At 40.4% G+C, this 12,135-nt stretch overlaps 2 protein-coding genes across 2 annotated transcripts; one reads left to right on the top strand and one right to left on the bottom strand.

Moving 5' to 3' along the window:
* The first annotated feature begins 1,410 nt into the window (after positions 1-1,410).
* LOC135622840 (myb family transcription factor EFM-like) lies at positions 1,411-3,630 on the top strand. The gene is made up of 5 exons (XM_065125076.1): positions 1,411-1,759; positions 1,860-2,080; positions 2,173-2,557; positions 2,862-2,938; positions 3,052-3,630. The coding sequence occupies exons 1-5, from the start codon at positions 1,558-1,560 to the stop codon at positions 3,292-3,294; spliced, it is 1,128 nt and encodes a 375-aa protein (XP_064981148.1). The 5' UTR covers positions 1,411-1,557; the 3' UTR covers positions 3,295-3,630.
* A 1,523-nt stretch (positions 3,631-5,153) lies between these two features.
* LOC135623898 (uncharacterized) lies at positions 5,154-11,919 on the bottom strand. The gene is made up of 5 exons (XM_065127360.1): positions 10,707-11,919; positions 9,346-9,810; positions 8,116-9,195; positions 6,539-6,707; positions 5,154-6,292 (listed from the first exon to the last, which is right to left on the bottom strand). Exons 1-5 carry the CDS (start codon positions 11,802-11,804, stop codon positions 5,331-5,333), a joined length of 3,774 nt encoding a protein of 1,257 aa, XP_064983432.1. The 5' UTR covers positions 11,805-11,919; the 3' UTR covers positions 5,154-5,330.
* Positions 11,920-12,135: the final 216 nt, after the last annotated feature.

Below are 12,135 nucleotides of genomic sequence, written 5' to 3'. Positions count from 1 at the left end.
AGTGGAAGTCAACCCAAGTCACTGTGGAAAGTTAAAAGGAAGTGTGTGTGTGTGTGTCTCCCACCACTTCCGATGGAAGAGAGGCCCCTTCCGAGGACCAAAGGACACCGATCACTTGTACGAACATGTACATAGTAAGTAGTTCACCAATAGACACCTTCTACATGAATCTAATTGAAATTATTGCCTTCCGTTCCTCACAAAAAGGGAAAAGAAAATGCTTCAAGTCTTCTGTTCCCTCTTGCGATGTTATATTTCTACTCTTCTGACTCATTTGACCTCAGAAAAAACCACAATTAATAATGATCAATAACAGATCCAACTAATAACATCTGATCTATACATTAGTTTGAATGATAGATGTATAAAAAAGAAAACAAAATATTTAATTCAATCGTGACTCACATGATATCACAATCAGAGGATAAAATCTCAATTAATGATTTAGTCACGTATACATCACCTTAAGGGAATATTTTATCCTTTTTCTATTGAATCCATTATAAAAAGCTTGTCGGATCATAATTATTGAGATCAGTGATTGTTTCACTCAAAGTTATCACTTGAGTAACGGAGGGATCATATCCAAAATTCAATTCGATAGGTTGACACAAGGTAAGTCGCTTGGGACTCCCTTGGCTACACCCAAATAACTCCTTTTGTAGGTCGATACTAGGTCGAACAATTGAGACTCCCTCCGATTACACTCATACCGCTCGAACATAGTCGAGCTGATCTAGTCATCCATCACTGATATTTTTCATAACAAAAAGATATTATTCTTTCTCTTACAATAAAATATTATTAAATAATATGTAATAACTATGAAATTTTTTTTCTTGCAAAAAATAAACAAATAAAAAAGAGATTTTATTATCGACCATCAATATCTCTGCAAACTGAATTGTGTGAGGTTTTGAGTAGATTTAATGCCAGTTAAATCAAGTAATTGAGGATTTGAAGGCTACTGAATTGCTAAATCATTATTGGATTAATTATTTATGTATGACATTTTTTAAATAATTAGACATTCCATATCAACCTTTATTCATAATACCATATTTATTAATTAATTTTAAAAAAAACCCATAAAAATAATTAAAACAAACAACCTATTTAGCCGATTTCTGTTCCCACTTTCACCACCCAACCAAAATTTTTCTTTAAATAAATAAGCAAATAAAAAAATTACCAATAAATTATAGTGGATTAAGGAATTAAAATAAGAAAGAATCCAACTCGGCGAGTCGGACCGCCACGTGAAGAAGCGGCACCTCGACTCGGTGAATCGGTTTCGGTTCGCCCCCATAAATCTCGCTCGAACGCGTACGCGACGATTCGGGTCCGATCCTTGTCCGGTCTGTTTTCGCCCTCCCTCTCCCGTGAACCGGACCACTCTCCTCTTCCTCCGCCTCTCCTCTCCTCTCCTCTCCTGTGTTGTGCTGTATAAAACGGACGTCCCCCTCGCTTTCTCTGGACTATGTTCTCGTTTGCAGCCAGGCGACAGAGCGGTCGAGAGTGAGGGAAGGAGAGGGTGGGGCGCAAACGGGATCGGCGATGGCGGGGATCGGTCTGGAACTGAGGCTCTGCGCCTCGAGAACCGTCGGCGGCTTCGTCAAGCAGGCGGCGGCCGTTGTCGAGACCACCGACCGCGGAGTGGCGAAGTTGGAGGAGTCCGTCAGGAGCTTGGAGGAGGAGAGGAGAAAGATCGATGCTTTCAAGCGCGAGCTCCCTCTCTGCATGCTCCTCCTCACGGACGGTACCCATCTTTCATCCGTTCTTGAGATTTTTAATGTATTTGGTGGTGAGATTTGATGTGATTTTAATGATTTTGATGCGACATTTTTCTCGGGTTGCAGTGATCGAAGGGTTGAAGAAGGAGCTTGAGCGCTGCCGGGGCCAGAAGTTGGCGAATGCCTTCGAAGAATTCATACCCATTAGGAGAAAGTGCGAAGAGGAGGCTGGGGTGAAGCTGGAAGCGGATTACGAGGACAAGAAGAATTGGATGAGTTCTGCTCAGCTGTGGAGCGTTAATTCTAGCGAAAACAACGATGAGGATGACAAGAGCATCACGGACGAGGTATAAAGGAGGAATTTTGAATGTTGTTTTCCTGGATTGTAATGGCTTTGATGAATTCTTTCCCTTTAATCGAACATTTGGTACGGTTGCAGAGAAATGGAAGACCGGATTGCGATGCGGAGAAGGAAAGCTTGAACTTAGAATCCAAGAATCGGAGTGCCGGGGGCGCATTCGTGCAGTTTAAGGGCATATCAGCCCTCGCGATGAAACCAAAGGAAGAGGTAAAGCCACTGCCTGATCTCTCCCTGCGGTCACCTGCGGTCAAGAGCAACTCTTGCCCTGTTTCTGCCGTCACCGAGCACCAGGCTGGTGGTGGCTCGGGCTCTAAAGGCGTTGGTAGAGCGCCGCCGGCGATGACCGGTGCCCACCTTAGCTTGCAGGTGCTGCAGCAGGCACCGAGGAAAGCGAGGAGGTGCTGGTCGCCAGAGCTGCACCGCCGGTTTGTCCTCGCTCTCCAGCAGCTGGGTGGTGTTCGAGGTTAGCTTGGTTTCACATGTTTCTCGTACATGTTCGATAACATAGAGAAAAAAAGCTTCCTTTTCTTGATCAGCAATGGACTCTTCGAAGTTTTTGGTTTGCCTGTCGTAGGTGGAGGAGGCAAATGGAAACAGAAATCTGAGATAGATTATGTATTTGTATTGTGATATAGTGATACTTCTATCTGAACAAAGCTTTTCTTTTTGGTAAACTGCGTTGGTATCAGAAATCTCTTGTAATTCTCTTTGAACTGCACTTGTTCTTCGTGCGATGGATAGTCTGATTGTAATTGATGTTGATGCAGTGGCTACTCCAAAGCAGATCAGAGAACTGATGAAGGTGGATGGTCTTACCAATGATGAAGTCAAAAGCCATCTGCAGGTGGCTTCTAAATTCCACATCCATGGCCTCTCATGGCTTAAGAATTCTCAATTCTTTACCACTTCATCCCTGCTTGGACTGCATTGACATTGTGTTCTTGTTCTCTCTTCCAGAAATATCGGTTGCACTCTCGAAAGTTGCCGAATGCTTCAGCTTCTTTTAGTCGACCTCCTATGGTTTTAGGAGGCTTGTGGGTTCCTCCAGAGAACCATACAGTTTCACCACAACAGAGTGATTCCCAGTCTGGCTCTCCTCAGAGTTCTCTTCGATTAGTGGGTTGCGACGGCACAATCTCTGCCGCTGCTGGGGATAGCTGTGAGGAAGAAGGGAAGTCGGAGAGCTGCAACGGGAGATGAGGAACATTTGCTGCTGAACATAGTTAACAAGTATATGAAGAGAGATCCTTGGGAGTATTGTGAAGAGACTGATATATTACTTCCAATGCATAGAGATAAGGAGAGCTTTGTGGATACAATGCCTGGCATGACCGAGCCTGAGCGTGTAGCATAAGAGGGGTTGCTTTTGCTGAGTAGAGAAGTCATAGATCTCCTCACATGAGATTTTAGGCAGCATTCAAGTTCCCCACCATTAGTCGTCAATTTTCCTTGAGTTTTGGTGTTTGGATAAACTGAAGCTTGCTTTCGACAATGTTGCATTTTCCCTGGAATAATAAGTTGTGCCGGTTTTCGACATGATTGGTCTTGAATTTGTTTGCCAAGGTTTCGACATGCTAGGCTAAGGAATAACTACTAATCTTATTTGTTGCTTGCATATGTGTTTGCTTCATAATATCCTTTTCCGCGTTCGGTTTTTTTATCTGATTTCATAGCCTAGCATGAGATTAGTAGTTAGTTCTCAGGTAGAAATCCAAAAGTTTGTGTATGAACTGCTCTTATTCTTGTTTCTAAGCACTCCTGTGCCGAAACCCAGTTCTGAAGTCCTTTTGCTTTCTAATAATATCTTTCTGTGTTCTTGCTTCTCAGTGATATCAGATTATTTGTACCATCTCTTTGTTGTCTTCTTTTATTGTCTTGATTTCTTGATCACTTGGAATGAGCTTTCTCCACAATCGTTGATGCAGCAGTTAGCAGAGCAAAGGCATCGTTTCACTGGTTCTATTAGTCTCAATGAATCCATATGAACTCAGATGATACCTTCGATCCAATCCCTCGTCTGGCATATGATCTGCTGCACCTTCTTGCTTTGTGTGCTGGAAGCAGCAAAATGGCTGTATCTTGTCAGCAGCACCAGCAATCCAACCTTTTTCTCTGACAAGTCTAAAACTTTGCTGGCTGCTTTTGATTTCAAGGTAATTCCTGCTTTGCTATGTCCATTAGTAGGGCCATCTGTTGCAACAAGGCTTGCATGCGGCAGGCAACTGCCTGCCTGGGAAATGGATTCTACTCGCTGCTTCCTGGTAGAATGCCCACCCACTGTAGCACGATGTCCCTCTTGAGACTCTTCCACATTGCTTCGTTGAGCCTTTGTCTACCACTCGTAAACAACCCCTGTAGGCATCTCTTTGGGAGTTATTATTATTATTATAACCTTGTTTACATTAACCCATGTCACATTCCCTATGTCAAAGGACATTAATAGGACAAAAATGTACATCTCACTGAGGACATATAAAGATTCGAATCACTTGTCTTCGATTTGGTGACCCCACAACAATAGTATAATCCCTAGATATGAGCTGTTAGATAAGTCATAAGAATCTCTAGTGTTTGTTCTTGGATCATATTTATCACCTCTATGATTGATGGGCCTACTTCAGATATGATCTCCACAAGCATGGTTAAAGTAGGATCAAACAGTTGTTTTATCGAGTATTTATCCAATAATATTTTGATTCCATGACTATGTCCTCATTCAGAAGCCATTATATAAAAATATTGCTATAGAACATGATTTCAGTGTCCAGTTAAAGCATCTATGTTATGCGAGTCGTCGATCACACGTTTTAGATAACAATTCATAGAATTGTTCTCTCAAAATAATGACTCTTAGAGCTAAGATCATTACTGCTGTTGGTTATAGATTCTCTTATTTTCTGATGGATCAACACACTAAATTTACAATCAGATCATGTTTCAGACCATGGCACCCACCAATTCGAAGCAAGAATATTAATCATGAACAATTGAAACAAGCATATTTACATGTACAATCAAAATAATACTGCAGTCTAAACTAAAGTTGCAAGCGTCAAACACACAACTCATCCTTGCCTCATCTCATTGCAGCTATACAAACACTATATCAGATACAAGTGATTTAAGAGTGCCAAGAGTCGCAAGACTTTTCTTTTTCTTGCTTTGCCTTGTAGAACAAGAATCTTGGTTTTTCAACTCTAGTTGTAATTTGGAACGATGAAATGCAAGCGGTTGAATCACAAAAGAGATTGAATTAGTGAGTGAGCACTTTCTAACTGGTGCCTTCCATCTTTGTTGATGTGATGGTCTCTGAGATCCTGCTCTATCCACTGGTAGATCTTCTGCAAGGAACAAGACGTTAGTTCAAGTTCTTCCAAGGGAGCAGATTCATTTCCTAACATTTTCATGCATGTAAAATGGACCAGGCCGAAAACCAAGCTGAAGTCTGCCCTTTTTAATGCAACCTCCAGACCTGCCAATATGACAACACCGACAGCGTCCAATATTCTTGGGCTTCCCTTATTTAGCAGGATGAGTAGCATCTCTATAAGATTTTCAAAAGCAGAAGTTGGCAGTTTGGGGGTTTGATCATCATCATATTGGCTGAGATCACAATCTCTGTGTAACTCAATCTTGCCCAGAACAGAAAGCCACACTGGAAATTTAGCTTCAAGGAGATCAGCTAACTCCAAATTGCTCTCTTTCTCTGACATCATCAATTGGTTGCAGCCCAACCCCAATATGAGAGTAGGCAACCATGACTTGGCAACAGAGACTACATTCGAAGCATGTCGACTACCAACATACATTTCAACAGAGGTAATTAGATCTAGAAGATCATTTGCAAGATAGAAGGCTTCCGGCGATGGTGCTGAAGACTCATTAGAGCACTTCAGGACCAAATGCAGTAGCTTGGCTGCGTATGAAAATGAACTTTTCAAGTATGTGATGATATCCTTAAAACTTTCATCCTGCTTATCCTTCAAAACCTCTTCCTGGTTAGATGACTTTTGGTGTTGATGTCTTTTTAAAACTGAGACTATATGTCGAATGTGATCTGATGCAAACTTTAGGTACCTTCTATGGTTTTGGTTGGTATGCCGTATTGTTTCAGCATCAACAACAAATTTCATAATTGCCATGTGCAACTTCACCATTTTCTCTATCCTTTTAACTTCAAAAGAAGCCACTTGATCACCTGAAAATAAAAACAAGGTTGTATGACTTAATTGTACAAATAAAATGTCTACAGTAGCATTCAGGTAGCTCTTATGAATGACTCAGTGATCATTATATTAATGACGAGTTAAAAAAGTGAGATTTGCAGGACTTGGTCAGTCAATAGCCATATTGTTATCTGCTTAAAGGAACAAAGCAATATGACCAGTTTTAGGTAATGTTAATCTTATTTGCTAAAATGATTTGCAGATTCAATTCTAACTACCTTCAGTTGAATTTGGGATGCTTTCCTGAGCCTCTTTACGCTTGGATTTCCGACGCTGTGAAGTCTCAACTCCATACTCAGAATTTTGATTGGGTTTTCCAGAAGCATGTTCTGAGAAGATTTTATCAGCACAATTGACTATGTGATCCAATGCATGATCTAGAGTTTCCTGTTTACAAATAAAATCAATATGAAACATAGCAGTAAGTAAACTAACTACTAATTTCTGATTGAGAATGTGTAGCTTTAAAGTTTAAAAGTAAAACATTATACTCCATAAGTGTTTCAGAACCTTCAAAAAATGTAGAAGCCTTCCAAAAATGTCCCTTTTTACAGCTAATGTTGGATCAGATATTGGACATGGTCATAGTTGACTTCCTATCATGAAAAGGGAGGTCATTTGAGGCAACCTAGATGATTTAGAAGCACATATGCCAAGTTTAAATCTCTATATATGTTATCTCCTACTGGTCATCGTTAGCAATTTTGGATCAATAAATCATTTCAGGAAGGCTGCTTAACTTTCATGATATACATCATAGCAATACAACTACTCAATTACCACCACATTGTATTGAATAAAACCATGGATTCGATTACATAAACATTACAAAAACCTCAATATCAGAGTCACAATTCTGTAGACCCAAATCCACATTCTGAATTTCCTGCACAAAATATTCCATCAACACCAACCTCTCTCCATAAACCTCAAACCTTATTCCAACATGTGCCATCAAGTAATCCAGCACAATTTTCAAAAGAAAATGGAAAAAAAAAATAACAGAGAGAAGTGCAAACTTTTTTATTAGAACCAGCATCAAAAACTAAGAGGACCAGAAATGGCCATTTCTGCATCTTCATAGCCAGACCGTCCATGGATATGAAGAAATCATGCATCTTTAAAGGAAGAGTATTTACTCAATTTTTGAAGATACTAGTGCAACTGATCTAACAAACTGTAACACCTTTAAGAATTCTTGTAGGTAATATCAAACCACATTTAAATTTGCACCTACATCATTTGTTACAAGTTTTTCTGCAGAACTGAATATTATTTACAGATAAAGTTCAGATAGGCTGTTTGTTCAATCTGAATGCAATAACAGAACCCAAACACAATTCAGTTATGGATATTAACCTAGCAAAATGAAAGAATGGCTTAAAATAGTATTTGCTAACTAATTTATGTAACTTAGCTACAAATTATTGCCTATCAACCTCTTCATATACAAAAATTAAGGTAAATTTTGATGTCGCCTTTTTTCATACTTTGGTGACTGTTTATAGATGAATAATCATCTATTGTGCCCATAATTTACCACCAGAAGGAAGAGAATCATGAAATGCCTAGTATACTCTTTAAGGCAATATATATAGATCATAACTGTGAAAATTTTTCACATATTTTCACATGAAAAAATTATAGAATGGCAACTGTGTGGTCAAGTCAAATTTAAGCTATAAAATAGGTCCCTATAACAATTCTCAATTGAAAGTTTCAACAATTCATGCAAAAGTATAACTCATTTTTGTAACACGTCAAAAGAGGAAAGCTGAGAAAAGAAGCTACCTACCTCTACAGATGACCTTTTTTGATGAAAATCATTGTCCTTGACACCGCCAACATCATTAGTTGTAGTTGAGCCAACATTCTGAGAAGACATGGATATGGCAAATGTTGTGTAGGCCATGAGAGGTTCCATGTCCAACTGTTTCAACTCCATACACTGTTGAATACACACCTCAGAAATAACACCTAGTGCAGAAAATGCCATTTCTGAAATAGAAGATTTCAGTACAGCATTTCTAGTTGTTTCTGATGCAAGCAGACTTTTTACTTGCCATGCTGCTGCTGCTGCAACGGCAAAATCCTTATCATCACTGGATGTGCCAGGATCTTGTGATCTTTTTCCAGTCACTTGATCTGTTGATGAAATTTTCATGGGTAACCTAGCTTTTTTCTTTTTCGAAGTTTGCAAGATCTGCTGTGTTGATCCTAAACCAAATCTGACTCGAAAATTAGAAGCAGTATCCTGTAAGATATTTGCTAATTCTTTGAACATCTCATCAAACCAACCACATGAAAAAATCAACTTTTGTGCTGCCTTTACAACTCCTTGTCTTTCAACATTATCAGATAGCCCAGTTGAGTTTCTTATGATAACCATACAGCTATCATAAATGCCACCTAAGTTTTCTGTAGGTACAACAGAAGCGATGCTCAAGATAGCTGTCTGGGCACGCTCAGAAGTTGCTGCAGTAAGCAAATGTTTCAATTTCTTAGCCGGCAGCAACTCGCTAAGAGCTCGTTTAACAGACAACTCACTCGACAAGCACTGGCATATATTGGATGAAGCAACAACCAAGCCATCAATCTGCTCCACACCTAGGCCCTTAGGTGAAAGAGCCAAAGTGACACAGACCCTGGCAAGTTCCATGAGAGACCTTGGAGATGACCCCTGTGAGAGAGCAAATTCACAAAACCTTGCCCCAGCATCAGGAGACCGTCTAATAAGGGCAAGACAGCGGCTACATGCCTCTTTAATAGCCAATTTTGATGGAAAGTAAGAAGGAATGAGCAGCTTTGTAATTTTGCTAGCAACTCGTGGATGATCATTTGCCAAGGAGGACAACAAGTCATTCAAGCTAACCACCTGATAAATGAAAAAAATACTCATGGAAAGAGCTAACTTGAACATACAACTTCCAGGAATGCATTCAAACTTGAGACGAATCAAATTAAAAGTGATAGTTGATTTTGGAAGGAAAAAAAAAAACCAGATAGCCACACTTTATGTACATACCTTATTAAATTGGATAGTACGTAGATCTCGAACAGCTAGGAGAAGATCAACAACAGAAACTCGAACTGAAAGCACAGGATCAGAAAACAGGGAACCCAATCTTGGAAGGAGAACTTTCATTACCTCATGACTTTGTGGATTTTGAAGCAAATAAATGATGCCATTAATGGACGACATCCTAACTTCATAGCATATGTCAATCGACATGCTATCAACAATTTTAGCTAAAAATTTTGTTATGGTTGAAGAAGGAATAATTTCCCAAAATAAATGAAGAATGCGACAAGAACCTTCAACAGCAACTGACCTTACTTCAGGACAGTCATCTAAAAGCAATTTCTCTAATAAGAAGAACTGTTTATTTAGCAAACTGTCTTTGACTTCATTTGTCGCATCTGGATCTTCAAGTGGGAATACATCCAACAGTAGATGCAATGCATTTTGGCGAACATTGGAGTTGGCAACCTGACAGATTATATACTAGTAAGGAAAGAAAAAAAAGTTGCATAACATGAACAAATTTATAATTTACCAAAAAAACTGTATATTAATATAATTTATAATAATCCATTATGTAATCTACCCTTATCAGATAAAGGTTAAACATCATCATCAAATAGGGTAATCAAGGCAAAATAGTTCCAAGCACTTCTGAATTAGATCAGATTCATCTTTAGATATGCTTGATCACTTGTGTAAGAATCTCCTCTACCAAACAAAAGAAAAGTAGGATTATTTAGCAGAACAAAGGACATTTTTCTCTAAACATCTAATCTGTGACAATTGCTTGGAACAGGATCATACTAAGCATGATGCTGCAAGCGACAATTTTTTTCATTCATGTTTGTTATTCCCCAAATTACTGTTGTTCTATAGTTTTGGAAAAAAATAGAAAAATAAATGCAGAGTTTTGGAAAGGAAAACAACAATAGACTTTATGCATGGTTTTTTGATACAGGCAAAAATCTAGTGTTTTTTAAATTGCTCATATTTCAAATATGTGAAACTGATGAAGCATCTATTGAAAATGCATCAAGAACTATCATTAACATCCATCAGAGAAAAGGCTGAGCATAAAAAAAATCTATATCAGTCATCTTCATATATTAGTCATGAAAACCAAGATATTCATATGAATAAGAAGACATCCAGAATCATAGTTCCTTTGTAATTCAGTATATTCTTGATGCAAAATCCCATGTGTTCAATGACTTAGCAGTGACATGCCGGTCATAGTGAGTTCAATGACATAGACCTGCATGTGTTCAATGACTAAGCAGAACAAAGGACATAGTGAGTGGCATTGCACTACATGCACAATAATACTGAATTCAATAAGAACAATAGAGTAATGCAAGCACCTGCAACGACCGGAAAAGTACTGGTTCCACGAGTCGGAGGAGGAGCTTCTCAACACCAACAGTCATCCTCTGTTCGATAAACCCACCTAAGACTCTCCTTACAGAGGCAGCAAGCAGTTTGGAGCTGGCATGAATTGCTCCTTCTATCAGTCCTTGCAAGAAGCCATCCTCGATTTCTTCCCTTAAAGATTCCTCAGATCCCTTCCAAGATCTGAAAAGGATATCTGCATATGCCTCAAGCACTGACTTCCTCCCAAAAGGGATCTGAGATTTCATCAGCACCAGAGATTCCTTCATAAGCTGTCCATTCAACCCCAGCATGAAAGCTACGAACTTCCTTCCTTCGTCCATCTTCAGATACACTGGCGTGATGACGCAGCGAACAAGAAGCGTCTTCATGTCCTCGATGCTCTCATCCACATAATCAAACAACAAGAACGCCTCCCTGAGCGCGTAGACCCTTCGGACGTCGGCCTTCTTGCCCTCGGTTAACGAACTCGAGAGCAAGAACGGCAATGACTGGGAGACCAAGTTTTCCCTCCCCGGCAGATTCGCCTTCCACCATTCCTCGCAGAGGCTGGCAACCTGCGAAAGGAGCGCCGGGTCCCACTCGTACAACACGAGACCGTCGTGCAGAGATCGAACAGACGGCAGGAGGACGGAGGGGGCGAACAGGTTATTAGGGTGGGAGACGCAGAGGTGGGCCACAAAGGCGTAAGCTTTAAGGTTCCTGAGGTGATCTAAGGTTTCAGGAGAAATGGGATTGTCAGATCCTTCAGCACCAGCGGCTTCCGGAGTCTGGGCTCTCGAGGACTGCCTGGACCGCTTCGTGGGAGGGGAACGGGAGGAACGACCAAGGGCAGCGGCCGAGGCGGAGCTGCAAGCGCGGAGGGAGTTCTTGAAGGCATCGAGGGACCGGGAAATGGATAGGTGGAGGGCGGGGGGGAGGGAGGTGACGAGGTCGGCGGAGGCGGGGAGGGAGAAGATGAGGGATCTGAGAGAGGACTTGCTGGTCTTGGTGGCGGCGAGGGAAACCGCGGAGGAGAGGATTTCGTCGGCGGAGGATGAGGTGGTCGAGGAGCGCAACCTCTTCTCCATCGGATGGAATCGAATGGAGGAGAGTCAGAGAGAGAGCGGAGAAGAAGCGGAGCGGGAAACTGCCGAATTCAAAATCTTTATCGGAAGGGTTTGGGGATTTTGGCCGGTGGCGACCGCGTTTCATAGAACCAAACAAATAGATAAATAAGAAAATATACCGTATATATATATATATATATATATATATATATATATATATATATATTAAAAAATAAAAAAATACCCTATAAAATTATCTTAAATGCCCTAAAAAAATTACCCCCCTCAAAGAAAAGACGTGCGTTGACGGATCGGATCAAATGGCGAGCAAGTAATTTTGATCATAATTTGC

This window comes from Musa acuminata, chromosome BXJ2-9 (genome assembly GCF_036884655.1).
Source record: "Musa acuminata AAA Group cultivar baxijiao chromosome BXJ2-9, Cavendish_Baxijiao_AAA, whole genome shotgun sequence".
NCBI classification, from domain to species: Eukaryota; Viridiplantae; Streptophyta; class Magnoliopsida; order Zingiberales; family Musaceae; genus Musa; species Musa acuminata.
The sequence above is the reverse complement of the archived record's forward strand: the minus strand, read 5'-3'. Positions and strand labels throughout refer to the sequence as shown.

Excerpts from the sequence above, each read along its gene's own strand:
- LOC135623898 (XM_065127360.1), bottom strand. The coding sequence starts at position 11,804 with ATGGAGAAGAGGTTGCGCTCCTCGACCACCTCATCCTCCGCCGACGAA. Across the intron at positions 9,811-10,706 it reads TACTTTTCCGGTCGTTGCAG|GTTGCCAACTCCAATGTTCG; the intron begins GTGCTTGCATTA and ends ATAATCTGTCAG. Across the intron at positions 6,708-8,115 it reads AAAAAAGGTCATCTGTAGAG|GAAACTCTAGATCATGCATT; the intron begins GTAGGTAGCTTC and ends ATTTGTAAACAG.
- LOC135622840 (XM_065125076.1), top strand. The coding sequence starts at position 1,558 with ATGGCGGGGATCGGTCTGGAACTGAGGCTCTGCGCCTCGAGAACCGTC. Across the intron at positions 2,081-2,172 it reads ACAAGAGCATCACGGACGAG|AGAAATGGAAGACCGGATTG; the intron begins GTATAAAGGAGG and ends GTACGGTTGCAG. Across the intron at positions 2,558-2,861 it reads GCAGCTGGGTGGTGTTCGAG|TGGCTACTCCAAAGCAGATC; the intron begins GTTAGCTTGGTT and ends ATGTTGATGCAG.